General features: G+C 37.9%; 1 protein-coding gene across 4 annotated transcripts in view; it reads right to left on the bottom strand.

The window, feature by feature from the left end:
* The window catches only part of Usp34 (ubiquitin specific peptidase 34), a 189,400-nt gene that overhangs the window by 157,673 nt on the left and 17,896 nt on the right, over positions 1 to 13,831 (bottom strand). For all 4 annotated transcript variants that reach the window (XM_029483281.1, XM_029483283.1, XM_029483282.1 and 1 more), the window contains exon 3: positions 3,610 to 4,030. In XM_029483281.1, coding sequence (XP_029339141.1) covers positions 3,610 to 4,030 — 421 coding nt within the window. The remainder of the gene's footprint in view (positions 1 to 3,609; positions 4,031 to 13,831) is intronic.

The raw sequence follows: 13,831 nt of genomic DNA, 5'->3' as shown, positions 1-13,831 counted from the left end.
GCCTCTATCTCCTGAGAACTGGGATAAAGGCATAAGCTACCTCATCCAGTTTCACTAAAAAAAAATTAACTCGCAGGGTATGGAGGCAAAACTAGGCGATCTCTGTGACTTCCAAGGCAACATGTCTACAGTGCAAGTTCCAAGACAGCCATGTAGCTACAAAATAAGGTCCTGTACCAAAAAACTAATTAATTAATTGAATAAAATTACTTTCTAAATGAACTTCATATATCTACATTTTTAAATGAAAGCATTTCTAGTATTTGTACATACCAATATGAGGCTGAAAACAAAATTTATACTGTATTCTAAAGATTAAATTTTAAAAATGTTAGATTGATTTTCCTTTCATGTCTGTGGGTGTTTTACCTACATGTGATTCTGTGAACATGTGCCAACAGTGCCTTCATAGGCCAGAAGACGGTATGGGGTCCCTGGAACAGTTAGGTGCTGGGAAGCCAACTTGAGTCCTCTGGAAAAGCAGCCAGTACTCTTAACTACTGAACGATCTCTCCAGTCCCCAAAGATTAAAGGTTTATGTATCTTATCATATATTCTTTACAGAGTTTCTATACAGAAACAACACACTAAATTCTAGAATAAAATACAATCTACTTCAAAATGTTCTTATCAATATTTCTAATAGGAGTAATAACCATTTAATGGGCTATGTTTTCTCAAAACAGTTCAAAAATATTCCAAATAAAGGGCTTATTTTTCAGGTAAAGTTGATACATAATGAAGGTTACAGAACGAACATGTAAGGTAGAAAACAAAAACAAAAACAGTAAAGCTGGATGGTGCTAGTGAACATCTTTAACCCCAGCATTCAAGGTTAGGAAGACAGGGGCAAGCAATATCTATTGAGTTCAAGGCCTACGTGATATACAGAGAGCAACAGCCTGCTAGGGTTACATGGAGGAACCCTGTCTCAAAACACGGGAATGGAGGGGGAAAGGTGGAAGGGGGATAGGAGGGAAGGGGGGAAGAGGGGAGGGGGAAGGGGGGGAAGAAGGGAAGAGGGAAGGGTTGAAGGGGGAAGGGTGGAAGGGGGAAGGTTGGAAGGGGGAAGGAGGAAGGGGGAAGGATGGAAGGAGGAAGGGGGAAGAGGGAAGGATGGAAGGGGGAAGGGTGGAAGGGTGAAAGAGGGAAGGGTGGAAGAGGGAAGGGTGGAAGGAGGAAAGGAGCAAAGCAAAGCAAAGCAAAGCAAAGCAAGAGGCAAGGAGACAGACAGAGAGACAACAATAAACTCCAGCACCCAGGAGGCAAAAACAGGCTTATCTATGAGTCTGATGCCAGCTTGGCCTACACAGTACACTCCAGACCAGCCAGCAATATATAGTAAAACTCTGTCAATAAATGGATGGGTGGATGGATGATGAAGAGCATGTGGCAAATTCACAGCTCAGTATTGTAAGAAGTAGATTATCCAGGATATAAACAAGAACTAAGAACATAGCTTAGTTGACAAGGTATTTGCCTAGCAAGCACAAAACCCTGTATTTGATCTCCAGCAACCCATAAGCAGATATGGTAATTTATTCTTATAATTCCATCAGCCAGAATGGAGAAGGAGCTCAAGGTCATCTTCTATTACACAAGTCTGAGGCGAGCCTGAGCCCAGTTTATGATGATAATGAAAACTACAACACTTTGCCTTTCCTCCCCAGCTAGAGATGAAATAAATGTACAATTTTCTTCACCATCCCTTTAAATGTTGAATGCCCTTATGAATTGTATCAATCACCAAATTTGTAATAAAATTCATTCTATGCCACTTCAGTGGCACACAGATGCCTTAGAAATCTACCTTCATCTATCTCAAGCACTCCTAAAACCACAATGTGAGGAAGCTTGCCCACCTGCATAGGAGCAGTAGCCATGGAAGAAAATACAAGAAACCATGCACAGAACAGCCAGACTGCTCAGAGTCTGACTTTAACCCATCCAAACCCAAAATAAATGCAGTGCATAAATGACCCACAAACTTGGTAAGCACTCCCATCATCAGAGAATGGCAGGTAATAAATCACTGCACTGAGGCAAATACATAACCACACAGTTTCACTTCCTGCTTTCTATAAATACAATTATCTTCACAAATCCTAAGTCTTTAAATTTCTGAAATGCTCATAAAAATAACACAAGTAGAATTAAGCCATTTGACTTATAAAAAATACTACTTAAAAAAAAAAAAAAATATATATATATATATATATATATATATATATATATATATTTTTTTTTTTTTTTTTTTTTTTTTTTTTCAAGACAGGGTTTTTTTTTTTTTTTTAAAGCTCTACTTATTAATTAAAAGTTCTAGTCTGACACGTTCCTAAGAATGAAATTAAAGCCGGGCATGGTGGCGCACACCTTTAATCCCAGCACTCGGGAGACAGAGGCAGGCGAATTTCTGAGTTCGAGGCCAGCCTGGTCTACAAAGTGAGTTCCAGGACAGCCAGGGCTATACAGAGAAACACTGTCTGGAAAACAAAGCAACAAAAAAAAAGAATAAAATTAAAAACTCTGGTTCTTTTTTGACACAACTATTTTTAATTTTATAAATACATGAGTATGTTTTCCCACCACATGCATGTAGGAACCTGTCTTAGTCAGGGTTTCTATTTCTGCACAAACATCATGACCAAGAAGCAAGATGGGGAGGAAAGGGTTTATTCAGCTTACAATTCCATACTGCTGTTCATCACCAAGGAAGTCAGGACTGGAACTCAAGCAGGTCAGGAAGCAGGAGCTGATGCAGAGACCATGTAGGGATGTTCTTTACTGGCTTGCCTCCCCTGGCTTGCTCAGCCTGCTCTCTTATAGAACCCAAGACTACCAGCCCAGACATGGCACCACCCACAAGGGACCTTTCCCCCTTGATCACTAATTGAGAAAATGCCTTACAGTTGGATCTCATGGAGGCATTTCCTCAACTGAAGCTCCTTTCTCTGTGATAACTCCAGCCGTGTCAAATTGACACAAAACTAGCCAGTACAGAGCCCAAAGACATCAGAAGCAGGGTCAGATGCCCTTGAACTCAAGCTACAGCTGTGCATTACTGCATGGGTGCTGGAACATAACCTGGATCCTCTGAAACTGTTGGGACCTGAATGTAGAACGTCACACAAATGCTAGGCAAGCATGCCATCACTGAACTATACATGCCCAGCCCAGCCACTGGTTTTTGTTTTTTGTTTTTTATTAAGTCATAACGAATAGAGCAAAGAAAAAAATGGCTAAATCACTTAAATTTAAGTTCTTCTGAGTTCAATTATAAATATATTTTGGCAACACTAGTAATGTTTTTCCATCAAGTTGGAACATGATTGCACAGCTTTATGCAAGCACTCAGGCTGAGACAAGTGAATTAAACTTCAAGGCCAGCCCTAGGATACACAGAAAATTCAAGGCCACACTACAGGACTATACAGTGAGACCCTGTCTCAAAGAGAAAGAAGAAAGAAGGGAATGGCAGACAGACAGGGTAGGAAGAAAGAAAATTTTACATCAAAGACTTGCCAGTTTGAGTCATCCACAGATAAGGAGGGAACTAGCAAGCTTAATAGGACTTGATAACACAAGAACATTGTACCTATTTTTACCTACCTCTATAGTAGGATGAGTATTATGCTTGTAAGCAGTATATAAGGGAAATTGAATTTGAAAAATTTTTGCTACACATAGTAATAGTTTTTCCTTCTCATCTGTATTCCATAAACTAAAAGGATCAGAACTCTTTGACGATTCCTCCTCAGTCAGATTACAAGTTCTTGTAGAGTTTGATTTTTTTTCTATTGATTTTTGTCTTTCTGTATTTCCTTCATTACATTCTCTATCTATACTCAGTGGTTCTTCCGCTTGATTACTCTCATCTTGCCACGTGGAATCTATGTTAATGGTAGTACAATGTTTACAAAGCTGGTCCCGGAGCACTTGAACTTGTGCAATGACTAAATTAATAAGTGCACATACTACTTGGTTAAAAATCTCCAAATGCTTATATTCCTTGAAGCAGCATAGACATTGCCTATAAGAGAAAATAAAATGTAGTAAATAAATGCTTCCTAGAGAGGGAACAATATACATTTCAATAAGTAACAAAAGAAGCAAACACTAAAATACTTTTCTTAAACATCAATTTTCCCCTTCCTGCTAGGACAGCTCTGTATTCATTTTTAAGAATAGAATCACAGACTGGGTATGGTGATACATGCCTTTAATCCCAGAATTTAGAAACAAAAAGCAGATGGATCACTGTAGAGTTCAAGGACAGGCACATGGTTATGCAGAAATCCTGTCTCAAAAAACCAAACAACAGTAGTAGTAGTAATAATAGTATTAGTATTAATGACTTCATTAATAAAACTGCTGGTTACTTAATACAAGGTGTTTTCTTATCTAACAAAATTTATTATCTACCTACATTTTTAAATGAAATCTTGAAGCCTACTTAGGATGGATATTCTGACCCTATCTGAAAAACCAAACATACTCAGAAACACAAAACACTCTCTCTTCAATGTCACTAAAAAAAAACAAAAACAAACAAACAAACAAAAAAGGGAAATGTCAGGTAGGCATTACATACAAATCTAGTTCTCTTAGACAAGTTCAATTAATAGCACAATGCCTGGCATATTTCAGGCAATTAAAAATCTTGTGTGAATCAATAACTAAACAACACACACACAAGTACCTTGTTCAAATTATATTAGAATCCAAACACTGATGACAGATAATCAGCCATTACTTATAACTTATTCCTTGAAGTATTAGCAAAATGTCTCTACATTGTCCAAATAGATCACCAACACACTGTACAACCAAAAAGGGAAATAATCTCATTTCTATAGGCGTGATAAACTTACAAGTATGACCACGAAACGCTTGGCACACATTCATTTAAAAAGCAAATCCTAACTTCTTCCCCTTGAGACCAGAAGGGACTCATTTCCATTGTGTGAACTGTGATAGTAGTTAAAAGATGAAATATCTAAGATTAGGTCATTAAAAAGACTGCGACCATGGTATAATTAGTAACATTCAAGCTGCCTACAACTAAGGTTTCCCCAAACAACAGATCCTCTACCCCCTGTAGGCCTCCACATAATTATATCATGACTAATGCCTTGATTAAAACCTTATGATAAAGGCTGAAGAAATGGCTCAGCAGTTAAGAGCACCGACTGCTCTTCCAGAGGTCCTGAGTTCAATTCCCAGCAACCACATGGTGGCTAACAACCATTTGTAATAGGATCTTACTCCCTCTTCTGGTGTGTCTAAAAATAGCTACAGTGTACTCATATAATAAATAAATCTAAAAAAAAAAAAACCTTATGTTAAGCCGAACACAGAATTCCAAAATCCCTATTCTACCGTAATACTGATTCTAATTAATTAAATACCATTTTTAGAAAAATTTGTCACATTGACTAAACAAAGGGGCTTTTACTTCAAAAGTTCTTTTTAGCTATAAAATACCATATTACCATTTTTTTTTTTCAAAATAGAGTCTATGTGGCTCTGGATGGCCTAGAACTCACTATGTAGACCAGGATAACCTCAAGCTTAGATACCCACCTGCCTCTGACATAAAAATATTAAGATTAAAGGTGTGTGTCATAGCACCCAGACATCTATTTGTGTGTGTTTGTAAGTGTACCTTTCTATGAAGGCCACAAGAGTGCATCAAGTCCCCTAGATCTGCAGCTGCAGGCAGTTGTGAGCCACCAGAGATATTAGGAACTGAAGATGAGTCCTTTAGAAGAACCTTCTCTCTAACCCCAACCCACAACCCATATTACAATCTGTATGAGGAAAACAAATATAATGTCTTTAATCTAGCATTAAAAGACAGGCCGATATCTCTGAGTTGAGGCTAGTGATTCCAGTTGAGCCAGATCTAAAGTGAGACACCAAGCCCCAGTCTTAAAACAAACAAAAATTACTCGTAGTGCTTTCTGATGAGCAGCCTGCCTACCTCTTATCTCCTACCTCTTTTTTTCTCTTTTCCAATACTTGGGACAAATCCAGGATTTCATATATACTGGGAAAGCCCTCTTAACTGCTGAGCCACATTCCTGCCCATTTTTACACTGACAGGATCTCCCTTTTAAGTTGAGGCTGGCCAGGATCCTCTTGCCTTTGATTCCAAAATGTAAGGATGTACCATCACTCCAACTCAGATTCTTCCTATAATGCTAATGCAGAATTATCTTTAAAGTGAGAAGTTGTAGACTCAGGCAGTTTTCTTAGTAAAGCTAGAGTCTGAGTTCTTAAAAGATCTTGGCTGCCGGGCAGTGGTGGCGCATGCCTTTAATCCCAGCACTTGGGAGGCAGAGGCAGGTGGATTTCTGAGTTCGAGGCCAACCTGGTCTACAGAGTGAGTCCCAGGACAGCCAGGGCTACACAGAGAAACCCTGTCTCGAAAAATAAAAAAAAAAAAGAAAGAAAACTTGTGTCACCAAAGACAACAGAAACAGTAAGAAAGACTCAGTATAGCTTGGTGGTGCACACCTTTAATCTCTAAATTTGAGGCAAGCCTGATATATAGAGCAAGACTCTAAAAAAAGAAGGGGGTAAACTCCTCATAAATAAATAAAACACAGAAATGTTTGAGTTTCCTTTCTATTGGATACTATTGATAAACAGTGCCCAAAACCAACTCAAGAACTTTTAACTCCCAGGGCTAAAAATTCCTCACCGAGGAAAGACAAGGCAGGAACTCAAAGCAGAAACCTGAAGCAGGAACTGAAGCAGAAGCCATGAAAAAAAAATGCAGCTTATTAATCAGCATACTCCCATGGCTTGCTCTGTTTGCTTTATGATAAAACTCAAGGCTACCTGGCACAGTAGTCTGGGTCCTCCCAAATCAATCATTAATCAATAAAATGTCCATATTCCTGGCATTCCCCATATACTGGGGTCTCCACTGCAGCTGAAGCTGCACCTTCACCAATGGCCTCTATTGAGCTCTCTTCAGGGACTCCAAGCCTATTTATACCACAATGCCAAGTCTCAGCTTCTCTTCATGACCCCTTCAATCCTGGGGTTGCCACTGCAACTGAGGCTACACTTCACCAACAGCCTTTTCACAATGTCAAGCCTCCACTGCTTACCACAATCCCTTGTAAAGGTAGCTTTAATGAGCCAGCACTCAAGAGGCAGAATCAAGAAGAGCTCTCTCTCTCTGTGAACTGCAGGCCAGCCTGGTCTACATATGGAATTCACAAACAGGCAGGGCTACAGTGAGAGACCCTGTCTCAGAAAAATAAAACAAAACAAAACAATGTAACTTTCATACAGCCAAAGCCAGCACCATGTGCAAGATTCTTTGTAGGCATAATGTTTTGTGTACTGTATAAAGTTTACCCTTAAGTTATTCAAATGGGGATTTCTCTGCCTTCATCTTGTTTCACAAGGACACAGCACTATGATGCTTACACTAAGACTCTCCTGTCTCAAGTTTGGGTAAACAATTATCATTTATTCTCTGCCTTGACAATAAATACTGATCACCCAATGGCTAAGCAGAATAGAGAGAATAGGGTGTAACATTCGCCAAGGGGGGGGGGGTGCATTTCAGATGAGCTGGCAGGATGGAGGAACTGGAGCTATGAAGGAGACTGAAGATCAATAATAATATACAAGTATCATGATGGGCTGGAAAGTAGCCAGATTAGCATAGAAGTTTAAGGTACACTTTTACTGCTCAGCTATTGAGGTACAGTTTTAAATAACACTTGGTTTCTCTGTGTAGTTATTGGGGACTAGCATAAAGTAAAGAAAAAGCCACTGGATTCACTACACACATTTATATTAAAAATAATTCATTTACAACTTAGACATTATCAAGTTCAACTCCCAAAATGAGATACAGCCTTGGCTGCTCTAAGCCACAGTTTGTGTGCTGACCATGAGGAAGTAATACTGTGCACAAGGTTTCACCTCAATGATACCAGTATCTTCTTAATTATAGCTGCTTTTTCAGCCCCAGCAAACAATAGCCATAGTCTCAGCAAAATAAAGGTTTCATTTCAATGGTACTGTACTATCCCTCCATTCAGAGCAAATTCTTTAGTTGCAGCTGACCAGAACCACAGATTATTAATTCAAATAAATCACCACAATTGCTTCACTATGAAATTCCACAAGGCAGGTCTTCATCATCTGCCCTGTTCTCAACACTATCTTCCAAGTTCCCCCAGAAAAGGCCATTAAGTTTTGAGCACTAATAACTTTTCAAGCCCAAAGTTCCTAACACTTCCACAATCCTCCCAAACAACATGATCATGTCTGTCACTACAACAATTTTCTGGTACCAACTTTTTGTCTTAGTTTGTTGTATATTGCTATAATTTAAAAAAAAAAAAAGGAAAAAAGAGAATTTTATTTAGCTTTCACTTCCTGATCTATACTCTATCACTGAGATAAGTCAAGGCATAAAACTCAACCATGACAGGAATCCAGAGGCAGGAGCTAAACAGATACCATGGAGGAATGCATCTTACTAATAATTTACCCCTTTAGGCTTGTTCCTCCCACTTCAGGGCCCCTGCACAGGGCAGCGCCACCTACCATGGGTTGTACCCTCCCATATAATCATTAAATGCTTCATGATCTGATGGAAGCAATTTCTAAGTTAGTTGAGGTTCTTTCCCAAGATGACCACAGATTGTTTCAGTGGGGATATATATATATATATATGTGTGTGTGTGTGTGTGTGTATATATATGTGTGTATGTGTGTGTGTGTGTGTGTGTATATATATATATATATATATATATATACACACACACACAAATATATATATTAAAAAATAAAAACTAACCAGCACAATTACGAGAAAGAAAAAAATTATCTATACTTTATAATACTTAAAGAACCTAACAGATATTAGGTTACTGAAAGAATAAATGTTATAAAAACTTAAGTGGGGATTATAAAACTGAGCCCTTTGAAGTTGGGCACAGAGCTCAAGGTTAGGTCAGGAGTCTTTGTGTGAGGCCATGGGTTCCACCCTAAGCACCATTTAAAAATAAAAAGCTCTTAAATTGTACATAGACTGTTGGTATGTCTTTAAAATAAATATATAGTTTATCATTTTAAATCCAATTAAAATTTTAGCAACCTATAATAAATAACAAAAGTTTCAAACAGGGAAACTAAAGCAATCTCTCAAAAAGGAGGATAAAGACTTATGATACTGGGGAGAAAAAGAAAAACATATGACCAATAAGACTAGCAGGTCTAAAAGACAGATGGACATGAGAAAATAATGAAATAAAAATTCACAAGGAGTTTTAGCATTTTTATTTCAACTTATTGGAAGATTTAAATTTAACTTTAAAAAACTAATGTACAATAAAAGGTGGCAAGATAAAAAATAAAGGAAAACTTAATGAAAATACTTCAATATGTAAATGTACAAAAATAAAGTTACTAATCAAAAGAGGAAATATATCAGAAGCATACTAACACTAGTTCTAATAGAGCATAATCAGAAATTAAGAATTTTCATGAGTGGTATGCTCATTCAATCAACCACATCTTTTAGGGGTTCCTAAACATAGCTTAGATATCACTTAGTGAGACTTATAGAGTAATTTTCTGCTGGAAGTAATATTTTCCCTTCTCATAAGCCACTTTCTAGTTTCCTGGCATTTGCCCTCCCTTCCACCTAGATATGTATATACAAAAAGTTGTAAGATTTACATAAGAGAAGATATGTTGTGTGTCTTTGAGTCTGGGTCATCTTACTTAAAATATTTCCAAGTTCAATATACTTCCTAAAAATAGCACAATTCTATTTTTCCATACATATGAATGAAATTCCACTGTATATGTACCACATTTCCATTATCCAGTCTTCTATGGTGGACATCTACGTTTATTATATTCCTATGCTATTATGAAAACAGCAGCAATAAACACAGAAAAGTATCTGTAATAGGATGCAGTCTTTCAGGTAGAGGTCCAGGAGTGATATAAATGGGTCATATAAAAGTTCTAGCTTGGGCTGGTGAGATGGCTCAGTGGGTAAGGGCACCTGACTGCTCTTCCGAAGGTCCAGAGTTCAAATCCCAGCAACCACATGGTGGCTCACAACCATCCGCAACGAGATCTGGCGCCCTCTTCTGGAATGTCTGAAGACAGCTACAGTGTACTTACATATAATAAATAAATAAATCTTTAAAAAAAAAAAAAAAAGTTCTAGCTTGTGAGGCCTAGTGGTGGACACCTCTAATCCCAGCACTTAGGAGACAGAGGCAGGTGGATCTCTGAGTACAAGGCCAGCCTGATCTACAGAGCCTGTTCCAGGACAGCCAGGGCTGCACAGAGAAATGGAAACCACCGCACTGGTTTTTATAACGGCTGTTCAGTGTGCATTCCCATTAGACATTAGTCTCTAGCTTTTGTTGTCAGTTGTTTTATGATATTCATTTTCAGAATGGAAAGGCTTAGCCAAATGTATGACACTTGCAATTCTTGAAATAAAGGGAAAAAAATCCTAAAGCTTTCAAGGAGGGTATTAGAGAAACATAAAGAATAAAACTGCTAAAAGTGCTGGGTATCATAACACACTTTCTGAGCTCTACACTCAGAAAGCTGAGGTAGGAGAATCCCAAGTTTTAGGACAACTCTCGGATAAATGGACCTACACAGACAGTATTTCTAAAAGGAAAAAAAAAGCTAAACTTCAGAAAAGCAACACTGGATCCCTGAAATACAATGGAGTGTAACTGACAATTCTGAAAGGAATGACTTTCCACCCAGAATCCTGAGTTCAAAAAAGCATATGATTAAAGTGCACATAAAGGATAAACACTTTAGATATGCCAACTCTAAAAATCATGTTTTCCATATAGCTTTTCTAAGAAAATACAGTAATAAAGCAATAACCACCCAAAATCATAATTCTAAATAGTATGGGTAAAAAAAATAAAGGCACTGAAGGGAAGCTAGCTTACCAGCAAGCAATACAAACTGAAATTCAAGGGTAAATTCAGATGATACTGGGCAGATAGTAAAAAAATAACAGATCATTACTAAAAAGGTTTTAAGAGTTTAGGAAGAATTTGTGATTCATATATAGAAAATTACTCAAATGAAAAACAAGTCAGTAGAGACCCCAGGAAACAAATAATGCAACCACCTAACATTTTGGCAAATCTTTGAACAGCATTTTTATTTTCACAAGTATGCTAAGAATTGATAGCAACCACATTGAAAAGATGTGACAAAGTAAAATCCTATATATCATAAAAGGAAGATCAAGGTTAAAACTGACAAATGAAGCAACAGATGCATATTACAATTTCAGAAAACAGAATATTAAAGCCATTAAGTTGAAAATAGAAATAGGATTGAGGACTTAAAAATACCATATGCTTTTTCTTTCAATCACATTGTGAGATAGAGAAAGACAGTTTCACTGTGTAGGTCTGGTTGGCCCAGAACTCAACCCCACTGACCACGTTGGCTTCAAACTCAAGAGATCTAGCTGGTTCTGCTAATGTAAACGCGGGCCCCACGCCTGCATCTGTCACTTTTAACATTTGTTTGGACTCCTCCTACTTATTGTTCTGTATCACTCATATCTTTCCTACCATCTGCCAATCCTGCCTTTTTCTCCATTCTACATTTTTTATTTCTAGCCTGATTATGAACTTATTACCCAACTAAAATGATATGCTTCACATTGAATTCAAATTTATGTTAAAACCCATGTAATGAGGGCTAGTAAGATGGCTTAGTCGGTTAAAAAAAGCACTTGTGGCCCTTGGTATTGATTGTGAAGATCATATGCAATACCAAGGGGAATGCCAGGGCCAGGAAGTGGAAGTGGGTGGGTTGGGGAGCAGGGCAGGGGGAGGGTATAGGGGGCTTCGGAATAGCATTTGAAATGTAAATGAAGAAAATATCTAATTAAAAAAAAAAAGCGCCAGGCGGTGGTGGCACAAGCCTTTAATCCCAGAACTTGGGAGGCAGAGACAGGCAGATTTCTGAGTTTGAGGCCAGCCTGGTCTACAAAGTGAGTTCCAGGACAGCCAGAGCTATACAGAGAAACCCTGTCTCAAAACAAACAAACAAACAAAAAAAAAAGCACTTGCTATGCAAGACTAACAACCTGAGTTCTCTCGGTAAAGTAGAAGGGAAAATATACAAAACTTGTGCACTCATATATGCACATCTTATATATGCACATGCTGATAAGATAAGCTTTTTAAATGCAATGATAGCTCAAAACATGTGGCTTTAGTAAGTTTCAGTAGTAAATAAATACTCATGAAAAACCGTTAAGACAAGTCCATTTCTTAGGACAAATTCTAGAATTTCATTTGACAACACGCATCTATCATTTTCCCTATCCTGCTATTGTTGAAAGCATTAAAGATCTACTTCACAAGGCTGGGGATAGATGGTCCAGCAGTTAAAACCACTTGCTTCCAGAGGACCCAGGCCCAGCTCCCAGAACCCACACAGGGGCTCAAAACCATCAGTAACTTCAGTTCCAGGGGATCCAAAGCTCTCGTCTCACTTCGTAGGGCACCAGGCATACGTGTGTTACATATACATACATACATACATACATACATACAAAACATAATTACACATAAAATTAGAAGAAAAAAAACATAAAGAACTATTATAACACAGTATTCAACATCGGGAAAAAATGTTTCCAGAGTATCTGAAGCTAGTAACCCTTTCCTATAGGCTGCCTACTCTCAACAGAAGAAACCTGTTGAATGTGGTGACTGAAACAACAGACACCAAGGTTCAGCTGCATCAGCCCATAGCAGATGCTCAGACGTTAGACTCTCAGTAGTACTGAAAAGAACTAGGCTACTTAGTTAAACCTTGGTTGAGGCCTTCCAGTTCTCAGCACTTTTTTGCAATTATGTTCATTTTATATGTGATCATTAACAGCTTCCACAGATAGTCTGCTGAGAAATTAATTCCAAATGTTATGGAGTTCTTATATGGAAGGCTTTCAAAAACAATAATACTGGCTGGGTGTGGTGGCAAAAGATTTTAATCCCAAAATTCAGGAAGCAGTAGCAGGCAGATCTCTGTGAGCTAAAGGCTGGCCTGCTCTGGACTCTAATTAGAGTCCCAGGACAGCCAGGCTATCTACACAACAGACCTATCTTTAAATGATAATAATACTACTAATAATAACAATAATAATAAAAAATCAACAGAAGAGAAGGGAGACAGAAGGAAAACAAAAACAAAACAAAACAAAACAAAAAACAGTAGGACCTTGCTGCTGAATCTGTACATTAGCCTTATCAACTTTCTGTTTCAAGTTTTCATTGCACACATTTTGTTTGTAGAGATAAGGTCTAACTATGTAGCCAAGAATGGCCAGGAGCTTGGGAACCTCCTGCACCTGCCTTCTGGGATCACAAGCATGAGCCAAATTGACTCCAACTAAGGCTTTTATCTTGACTCTCAAAAATTGTTTTATATGAGCTAAATTCTGGAGAAAAATACTTTAAATATAATAGTATGATATCTTTTTTCTTTTGGTTTTTTTTTTTTGTTTGTTTTTGTTTTTTTTTTTTTTGAGACAGGGTTTCTCTGTGCCACATTGGCTGGCCCAGAACCCACTCTGTAGACCAGGCTGGCCTAGAAATCACAGACATCTCTCTGCCTCTACTTTCAAATACTGGGTGGAATTAAAGGCTTTCACCACCAACAACCTTTTTCTTTTCTTTCTTTGTTCTTTTGTTTTGTTTTGTTTTGTTTTTTTAATTAGGTATTTTCCTCAATTACATTTCCAATGCTATCCAAAAAGTCCCCAACACTCCCCCCCCCC

The sequence above is a fragment of the Mus caroli genome, chromosome 11 (genome assembly GCF_900094665.2).
Source record: "Mus caroli chromosome 11, CAROLI_EIJ_v1.1, whole genome shotgun sequence".
Classification (NCBI taxonomy): domain Eukaryota; kingdom Metazoa; phylum Chordata; class Mammalia; order Rodentia; family Muridae; genus Mus; species Mus caroli.
This window is presented reverse-complemented; position numbering and strand designations above follow the sequence as displayed.